The 10,198-nt window shown below is 35.7% G+C and overlaps 1 protein-coding gene across 1 annotated transcript; it reads right to left on the bottom strand.

Annotated features, from left to right (window-relative positions):
- Nucleotides 1–448: 448 nt before the first annotated feature.
- Nucleotides 449–2,395, bottom strand: LOC108556152 (insulinoma-associated protein 1). The gene has a single exon (XM_017912121.1). The coding sequence runs from the start codon at nt 1,838–1,840 to the stop codon at nt 449–451; it is 1,392 nt and encodes a 463-aa protein (XP_017767610.1). The 5' UTR covers nt 1,841–2,395.
- Between the last annotated feature and the right edge of the window lie 7,803 nt (nt 2,396–10,198).

Genomic DNA, 10,198 nt, shown 5'->3' with positions numbered 1-10,198 from the left:
ATTTCTCAATTAAAACAAAAAATACTAAAATACGTATTTCTTTCTATTTCCCTGTATGTGATATCAGTTCAGTTCATATTCACTCGAAATTCGTCATGCAAGAGTTAATCTGCATATGTTCAGCAATCTATCTATTCCATTAAAAAATACTAACATAAAATTGCACTTATTACAAACTTAACCAAAATAAAAAGAAAGAAAAAGAACAAAATTCATTTCGGTATGTATAAAATTTTAAATATTCCAAAAATTCAGTTACAACAAAAACAAAGGGGAATGCAAAAAGTAAGAAGCTACGTCGATTGCCATGGTCCACACAACCAACGACCAACTACAAAATCTCAAAGCAAAAATCGAGCAGACTAGAAGACTTAAATCTTTACAAATCAAGACCGAATCTCCAATAGAGACCCGGTCTTCGTGGCAAGGGTCTCGCGGGGAACTGGTGTCAGGGCATCTCGGTGTTCAACGTGCTCTCGGAAACCACCTGAACAACGTCAGTCTTACCAACAGCTGCTCCCTGCGTGTCCAGAACGACATTGTTGTTGTTGTTGTTCGTCTCTGGATGCTGGCTGGCCAAGTGCTTCCTCAACGCCGCCTGTCTGGTGAACTTGGCGTCGCACCTGGTGCAAGGTATCTCGATACTCGCCGTAGAAGAGGAATGCTCGCCGTTGGACAGTCTAGGCTTGTGCCAGCGTCGATGGGAAGCCAAGTTCGCCGGACATGAGAACCTCTTGTCGCATTCGGGACACCTGTACTCGACATGGGCTATCCTAGAGCACCTGTGCTGAGCCAGTTGGAACGCGTCCTCGTGCAACTGCCTGCACAGCTTGCACTGATAGGGGCCAAGCCTATTTTCGATCTTCGCCAGCTCCGCCCGCGCCTCCTCGGTGACTTCAACGATGTTGAAGGCAGGATCGATGTCTCCCGTGACCACTGCCTCGTCCGGGCCCAGAATTACAGTACCCGATACGGGACTGCTGGTGTCCTCGTCGAATTTCAGCCTTCTGGCGTGCTTTTTCTTCGGTCTCTGCAGGAGCTTTTCGGTCGAGCCAGATCTGAACCCACTAGACACGCCACCAACGTTGCTAGTCGTTGAAGCTGGACTCGAATCATCCTCTCTGACTTTTCTTCTAGGACACTGCGGTGGCGAGGGTGTGCTCGGTGGAGTCATGGGTGCGTGTTGCATCCCTTGCAGGTGATGCTGTGGAGTTAGAAGAAGCTGTTGATGGTAACCTTGCACCGATTGCAGATGACTGGGGCTGGTCAACAGGAGCTTCTGATTGTGCGTGTAATACTTAGAGGAGATGTCGTTGGTCGAACCAAAGGCAGCCAGTCGAGTGGCTTCTTCCAAAGTGCAAGGCTTGATTGTTGGCTCCTGGACTTGCAGAGGCTCCTTCTTGGAAAGCAATTGCTCGTAACTAGAATGACTGTGCACCGAGGAACTTCGAGGAGCGCTGTCAAAGTCGTCGACCACCAGGGGACTCGACTCATCGTTGCTCCTTCCGTACCTAGTATTCTCCGATTCTTTCTGTACCTCGTCCAACGTTGTATGATCTTTTTTCAGGTCTGGTCCGATAGGATCCTCTGTCTTCGGCGTGCTGGGTGTAGGCGGTGGCTTGAGAGACAAGTCCAGGGGACACGGGGTGGATGACCTGGACAAGTCCCAAGTTTGAAGAACATGGTGATCAGGGACCCTCGAGTAGATCGAGGGGTTTTCCATAGGAATGTGCCAACTGGTGGCTGCTCCGTATGAATGCTGGTGGATTTCGTCACCGTAGTAACCCAAGTAATTCAGTCCAGGGGCCAGGAACGCCCGAGGCAACGAACTGTGTAACATACTGACGTTCGTTTCTGCCGAAAATCTCCTTCCTTGGGACCCCCTTCAGCCGAACCATACGTTCAACATTTCGGCAGTTTCCATTTTATTCCGCTCTTCGGAACCACAATCTCGTCGCAAGATGCACAATGGTGTTCTTCGCTCAGCGAGTCCGTAGCAATGTTTGACGAATTTTGTCACTCGTTCACCGAATGGAATTTCTCGAAGTCTGTCAAGGATTTTCCCAATATACGACACACTATCTACTCCCTCGACGGCTGAACGCCGTTTGACAGAAGGACGCCAGCACAGCGTCTGGTATATTCGAACGCTCCGCCCGGGAGCTTGCCTTCGCTTTGCTTCCTATTGGTCGCTCGATCTCCGGCCCCCTATCCCCACCATCAAACCCCTTTGCCACCACTCCGCTGGAATTCTGGCGCGTGCTCGTGTAAACGCTCACCGCCCCGTCGACCACGTAACTAATGAATGTATACCTACGCCGCTGCATGCTGTCTCCCAACTGGTGAACGATGTCGTTCCTGTCTATTCTTTAATAGAGAGTGCCACCCTTTAAGTAAAACCCTTCCCTACCGTTATTTCCTTCCTTCGAGTTTTCTTCACGCGTGAAGTATTCAACAGGGAGAATCTGTTAATTATAACTCGTGTTTTGAATTTTGAGTCGGGGGCCGGTTCTAACATCGATTACTGCCCTTTTTCATAGTTATAATAGTAGTGAAACGGTCGGTTTGAAAGGAAAATGGAGCTTTAGTGATTCGTGGAAAGTTAGACCTGAACAAAAATTGTTTAGGGTAACTTTTACTTTATTACTAGGTTTAGAGAAAGCGCTTGAATTTTTAGAATTTTATAAGTAAAAAACTGCTTTCGTTTTCATTCAAGTAGAAATTCAATCCAGAGATGTAAAAGCATTTACACGCTTTGCCATTTATATTCAGCCTGCAAATGTTATCGTGCGATTTCTCCTCGCAAAGTTGTAGACGTTGAAAAATTAACGTAGTATAATGTTGAGAATTAACTGGAACAATCGGCTACATCTATTGTCACCTAAGAGAACTAAATATATCCTGAAAGGAATGGGGGTTTGTTAGGCGTAAAGAACCGCGTGTGTCCTGAACCCTCACTTGTTTTCGAGTCGTCGTCGTCGTCGTCGTCTTTTTGTATCACATTCAATCTGTACGTTTGTAAAATAAAAGCGTGTTCGTCCAATTTCAAGAGTGCTTATATTTCGCCACGTACCAACATATAAAAGTAAGTAACGAAACTATCTTTTGGATTTTTAATTTAAATCATTGTCATAGCTAATAGCATAATTATGTACCTATTTACATTCTCATTCGAATAAAGGTAAAAGTTGACTTTACCGACAGTAGGAGTCATGGAAGAAGTCATTTTGACTCCCCTAACGATAATAATAATCCCAAGATCTGTTAAAAATAATTTGTCAGAAAGCAAATATCGATACGAGAAATCGAAAATAGAATTCGATAACATTTACAAATTTACCTTCGTTCATAGCGTAAAGATACGTTATAGGTTATACATAGACAACGTATTCTTAAGACGGCCGCACTCGAGTACTCGCGGTGTTTTGTACCATTCGCGCACATGCAATTACCGCCTTTAAATTACACGTTTGTCACGTGCGGCTGCGCAGAGCGGGACGTGAAACGTTCTCACGCTGTCGTGGTCCAACACACGTTTATGCGACAATTATAAGTTCTTCCCCGTGCGTTATTTCGTTGAAGACCATCGACAAAACTGTCTGTTGCATTCGGATGTTAACAAAACTCCAAATCGCGGATATTCGCGCGCTCTTTCTATTTTATAGGGGAAAGTCCCACAGGACCGACATCCATAAATTTTATTGTCATATTTTGAGATAATAAAGATGGCGGATTATCCTGTGAAATTTCACAAAAACGCAAAAGCCACGCTATGGGTAATTTTAGGTTTAATCGATCGATTATATTAACAAAAGTAACAAAACGGCACGTAAATGTTAGAGTAGCATTGCATCCCAAGTAAAATATCGATGCTCTCTTGGTCTCTGCATTCGACAAGGAGCAATTTAATACTGCACTCGTGTTCTCCTCCGAGAACCAATTTTTTCTCCTTTTCTGTAAAGGATCAGGAGAAACATCCCTAATTTATTTTGAGTTGTACTCACAGATTGAAAAATATTTGGTCGACACTAGACTTATTAGGTGTAATCCTAAGTCGGTACAAATACATGGAAACGTTTCCTAATAAACCATAATGTTCCTTACCCCCATTTACGTAAAATTATTAGCTCACCATGATATTAGTCGAAAATGTCAATACAATTGAAAACTCTAATCGAAAACCTATATAAATTGGAATGGCTATAGCAATTCAATAGGTTCTGATCCTTTGCACTATACTGACGAGTCTAGTTCGTCATGGTTTCTCATACTGAACTGCATAAGGATGACTTACTCTGGAGTAAAATTATACTTACCAAGCCTAAACACGAATGGAATTCATACAAATTCTAAACATTTGTATAATATTTTTGCAAATGAAATAATTGTAACCCAGCTAACTGAATTTAAATGCCTCTGCAATGCACGATTTCCTATCATTAAATCGTAGTATGAGAAGTTAATGCGAGTAAAAGATTAGAAAATAGATGTGGGTAGAACAGAACGAATCACTTAATTACGTATGCAAAATGATAGGATATACTTGAAAAGGATTGATATAAACAAAGTAACACGTCAAATCTGAAATTCAGTTCAACACTGTGCTAGCACTCTCTCGTAATGCCTGCTACGCTTATCCTCTAACTTGCTTTCCTCAGTAGCCACTAAGTCTCATACAACACTCTTCTAATACATCTAATACATCACTACATCTATTACTCTCTAGATAGGACGGTCACATACAGCATTTATACCATAAACTATATAACACCACTATAAACAAGGGACTCGTACTCATTTTAACTCATTCATACTCACACACATAGAACCACCACTCACAGTTGAGGTGTTATTATTCTTGATAGATGAGAGGTACTCTGATGTAGAAATGTTGGTTGGCAACAGGTTTTGCGTTGGCGATTTAACACTAAACGACCGGTATTTTACACATACCTACTCTTACTCTTATGAAATAAACGTTGATTTTTCAAAAAAAATTATTACTTTATTAAAGGAAATAATTAGCTTCTATTATTTTTGGTTTAGACGCATTTGTGTTTCGAACTTAGTATTGTGACTCACAAGGATAGTGCAAGTTCTCGGGTTATAAATTTAGTTGAAACTTTGCAGGTTTGTACATTAATCATCCAGTTCAAGAAAATATATCATTATAAGGGCAACTACTCGATAGTTTTCGACATATTTATGATCAGATTTTTATTATTGCCTTAATTGTAGATTTATTTTGAATATTTATCAAGTGCCGTTGTGGCCTAATGGCAATATCCGAAAATTCCCACGCTGGTAATGTTCGAATGTTTTTATTAGGCTACAGTGCCACTTGATAACTATCGATAACTATTCGGAAGAAATCTCTAGTTAAGAATAATAAAGCTTTAATCATAAATATCTCAGAAACTATCGAATAGTTGCCCTTACAATGGTACATTTTCTTGAACTGGATGACTAAATCTACAAACCTGCAAAGTTTCAACTAAACCTATGGCCGGATGGACTTGCACTCCCCTTGTGAGACATATCTGGCAATACTTTCCCTCGCAAATGGCGCGAAATTCAAATCCTATGTGAATTTTGGGATACCCTATATAAATTGAAATAACTCCTAATTTAATAATTTTTTAATCGAATAAATTAATGAGCTTCATATGTCCTCTACACGATCACCTACAAGAAGACTAGTAAAGTTTCCTTAAAATTAGTAAAACTCAAATCCATGTTAAACATTTAATAAATAGACAGACTCAGAATATTAACTATCTGCAAAATTAAGAAAAAAAATTCTGTTGAAATATATTCGTATATTTAATTCATACTTCGCGCCTTAAAGAACTACAGCGCGTTGGCCACCCTTGAAACTAACTTATATCCGACTCCTCAGAGTGCTAAGAGGTTATGCAACGCGGTTCACTCAAACCCCCAATTCCCATCGAATATTAATATAAACATTCGTTCTCGGAACTTATATTTTATGAACTATTTATTTGTATCTTATATTCTAGATTGATTTTTGTTTATAGCTAAACTTATCTTTTCAACACAACCCAAGCATCCCCATGCACTCTACATTCATATGCACACAGTGGACATTGTGATCCAGGCAATAACCTCCTACGCTTATAAAACCAAAACTAAATCATTTATTTATCTAGTACCCCAAATATGAACTCTGGAAGTTAACTTTCAGTGCACAGACTTATAAACGTATTTATATAACGCTTCATAAAATCAGGAAACAGTGGACACGTATCTACTATATTAATTTATTTTTACACCAAAATTGCTAATATCTGGTACCATCAACAAAATCTAGCTTCAGCAGGTAAGTACCGTAAGCTGATCTACGTTGTTGGACTTTTCTCTATAACGAAAATAGATTTCGAGTAATATTAAATAACATTGTTCGACCTTAACTCTATGCGGCACAGAATTTCAGATAATAAAATAGACCCATGTTGCATAGAAATTTTATTGCGTTTTAAATGAAACAAAATTGGTATAGAATTAATTTTTATAAAAATTGACTTACTTTTACGATTTTACGGTGCGAATACATTTATAACGTTTGTTGAAGGTATTACCAACTGCTTTACGTAAATAAAGCGAAATATAAACCTATGCGCATGCAGCTATTGCAATATTTCGAGGTGGGACTAAAAATGTCCCACCATGCATTATGGTGCATCAAAAAGGTGGAACACTTTTCATCCCAGCGTGCCCCAAAGAGTTAACCCTTTGCACTCGAGAGGCAACTCAGTCGCCATTTAATCGAATTCTAAAGATCGTTGTTAATTAATATCTCGAATTTAAAGTAATGTAACAGTGTGCTAGGTATTGAAATTAAATAATTCTACGTGTTAATTATTATACGATTTCTTATTTACTGCTCATCAGCTTTATATCAGAAAATTTTTCAACTCGTACGCTCCCTTAGCCAATAAATTGTCGAGAGCAAAGGATTAAGAAGCCAACAATACTATCTTAAGTCAATCCATCCAAAATCCGATCCTACATGAATGTATTGTGTGGATAGAAATAGACACCAATATCTTCTACGTTTTTTAACAGTTAACACATTAGCATATTTAGATAAAAATATTTAAATAATGAAAACAACTCTCAATAAACTATTTTAAACCAAAAAATTGATTGACACTTTATAAAAAATTCTTCTCTCTCTCTCTCTCTCTCTCTCTCTCTCTCACTCTTATTAACCGTTACATACCCATGCTTCCTCTTTGACGATTTTCACATAACTGTTTTACTCTGACACATTCTTCTAAACATTTTTCAAACATCATTCATACTAGACTGCACTCGCACATATTATCTTTATATCATCGTAAATGAGTTTCACTTAGTTAACCTCATTCGCATTCACACATATAAAACCAACACTCACATATTGTACCAATATACTGGTTCAAGCGATGTAACGAGGTTGTTTATTTTATGAATCATTGTGTATAGTGATAAATTAACGCCAAAATGACACCGTTCGTATCATCAATTCTCTGGACTGTTTACAATTCATAGTTGCAAGCATTTAGCGCGAGTAATAAAAGGGAAAGTATAAGGTTGATAGTTTTTGGCCAACTTTTGATCACAACGAGATTAACCCTTTACACTCGAGCGACGCCCTTCAGTCACCACTTGGTATTAATTAATATGTCAAATTTAAGATAATTTAATGATGTGCGAAATATCGAAATCAAATAATCCCATGTATTAATTATTATACGGTTTCTTATTTACTGCTGAAAAAAATATCGTCAGTTTTATAGCAGAAAATCTTTGAACTCCCACTCTTCTTTAACACTAGATTTACGGAACCCGTGAATTTGACGGAAGGGTTGTTCCAATTATACGATGGTAACAGATTTAGTTAACTTATATTAAGACTGTTAATATAATATATAATTGTTTTTAAATTAAATTAATCATTAAAAAAAAGGCACGTGGTTTCCTTTATTTGTCAATTTGACAGGTGTCCTTAGAAATAGTTATACAGATAGCGTCCGTAAACCTAGTGTTAACCAAAAGGTCGCCGAGTGCAAAGGGTTGAATAGTGCAATACTGCAACAAAAATACAAAAATACAGACAAATAAATACGTATTCCTAATGACATATGATATTACCATGGACAAAAATTTTTTTCAATGTTCAAAATATTAAACGGAATTTATCAAACAGTAAATTGACAATAAATGATAATTAATAAAGTCGATACTGAAAGTTAATGAATTAACACTTTTATTTGAAATTGACTTTGCTTGGATTAAGTGGTCATGCGCTTAGTATAATTGGTAGTCACATTTTTCTTGGTTAGTGATTAATTAAATAGGTATGCATTATACATACTGAAACTCCTCAAAGTCAATATTTTTATAAAATCCGTATAAACTGTAATATGACATGTTAAATTTTATTTATTGACAACATTAACACTATAACTACCGATCTGTAATGTGTGTTCAAAAGAACTATATACGATTATAATAATTAAAGTGATGAAAATAAATAGGTATACCCACTTATATAATCACGCTTTTATTTGTATAAATAAAATTAATAAATCAATTTTTCCAAAAAGGCAAAATATTTGCAAAATATCTGAAATTAGTCATATAGACTTGTTCGGTAATTCTAGTGTTAAATTACAATATTGTACTATAACATGTAATAAAATTTGATTTATCTTGTTTATTGCTATTATCAATAACATTGCTTTTAATAATACAGTAATTAATATTTTAATGATAATTATAATTATATATACATAATTAATGATAACTAATAATTATGAAATAACTAAATAAGATAATTATTTTTTATTTTTTATTTATTATTTTTGGTTAATTCGATAAAAATAAGATGGAAGAAATTAAAGATAATGTATCGTTGAATATAATACATAGCTGACAAATGTTTCAAAAATGTTTCATTTTAAACAAATAAATTATATAAAAATATTGATTATTCCATTGTTGTATTTTAAACGTATTTTATAAGCAGATTACAACTGACATTATAAATATTATTTCCAATTTACTTATCAATTTTATATACATAACGACGAGATTAAAATTTTGTTTAATATTTATGCTCTTTACAACGAAATTCTCATATCGAAATAATATTTACGTAATCTATTATCAAAATACTTGATGCTGCCGTTTATTGAAATATTTTTCAAATAACTCGTTATTTCCAATTTCTGAAATCAATGCAAAAATTTTTTACGTTACATTCAATAAGAAAATAATCACGCAATTAATTTACCATTACGAGAAAGAAACAAAATAATTAAGAAAAGATAATTAAGAAAGAAACAAAATAATTCAAATAATTATAATTAGAAATAAAATAAAAACCTTTTTAAATAAGAAAGTAGAAAATTTCCTTTGTAAAATGCTCTTGAAACGAAGAAAGTTTCAATATCTTTTAAATATCTAATTACACTGTTTAACGCGAATTTTAATCTGTAATATACACTAGGTATTTCTCGCAGTATACTTTTCTGAAAACGAATGCGTATTCGAAATTGCTCTATTACTTCAGTTTTTGAAAATTGTGAATTTTTCCAAAAAGGCACGATATTTGGCTAAAATGAAGGATTATGTAAAAACTAAGAATGTTAGCAGGTTCATGGTTGTCTTGCAAGTTAGGTGAGAGTATCCCGTGTTTATCAATGTCCATAATTATAATTATTTGTGTTTCTGAATAATTACAACTGGTCATCAAAAATTAAAAATAAGCTGCCGAGCGAATTTTTCACGCATATTCTTGCATTTTACAAAAAGTTCTTTATCTGACACTAATTTTCTACACGGTATCGCATTCTGTTCACTGCACAAATTGATTAACTCCATAAAACAAAAAGTGGATAAATGCAATGAAATAATGTATATTGTTTTTTAAAATTCCCCTTATAATTTAAATCGAAATAAATATTGTAGAATGCATAAATACAAATGCAACTTTCATCCAACGGTATATAAAATTTATAAGAAAAAGTAGCCAAAAGGTAATCGTTAGTAATGTTACCATTTTTACGTTACTGGAAGAGTTAATCGATTTGGCGAGTGAAAAAAGTAATAAATTTAAATTTTACTAAATTTTACTTAAATTCTGATAAGACGGCACTAAAAAATTCACCGTTATCATTCGTGGCTTGCT

The sequence above is a fragment of the Eufriesea mexicana genome, unplaced genomic scaffold (assembly GCF_001483705.2).
Source record: "Eufriesea mexicana isolate 0111107269 unplaced genomic scaffold, ASM148370v2 scaffold325, whole genome shotgun sequence".
Taxonomy (NCBI): Eukaryota; Metazoa; Arthropoda; class Insecta; order Hymenoptera; family Apidae; genus Eufriesea; species Eufriesea mexicana.
The sequence above is the reverse complement of the archived record's forward strand: the minus strand, read 5'-3'. Positions and strand labels throughout refer to the sequence as shown.

Excerpts from the sequence above, each read along its gene's own strand:
- LOC108556152 (XM_017912121.1), bottom strand. The coding sequence starts at position 1,840 with ATGTTACACAGTTCGTTGCCTCGGGCGTTCCTGGCCCCTGGACTGAAT.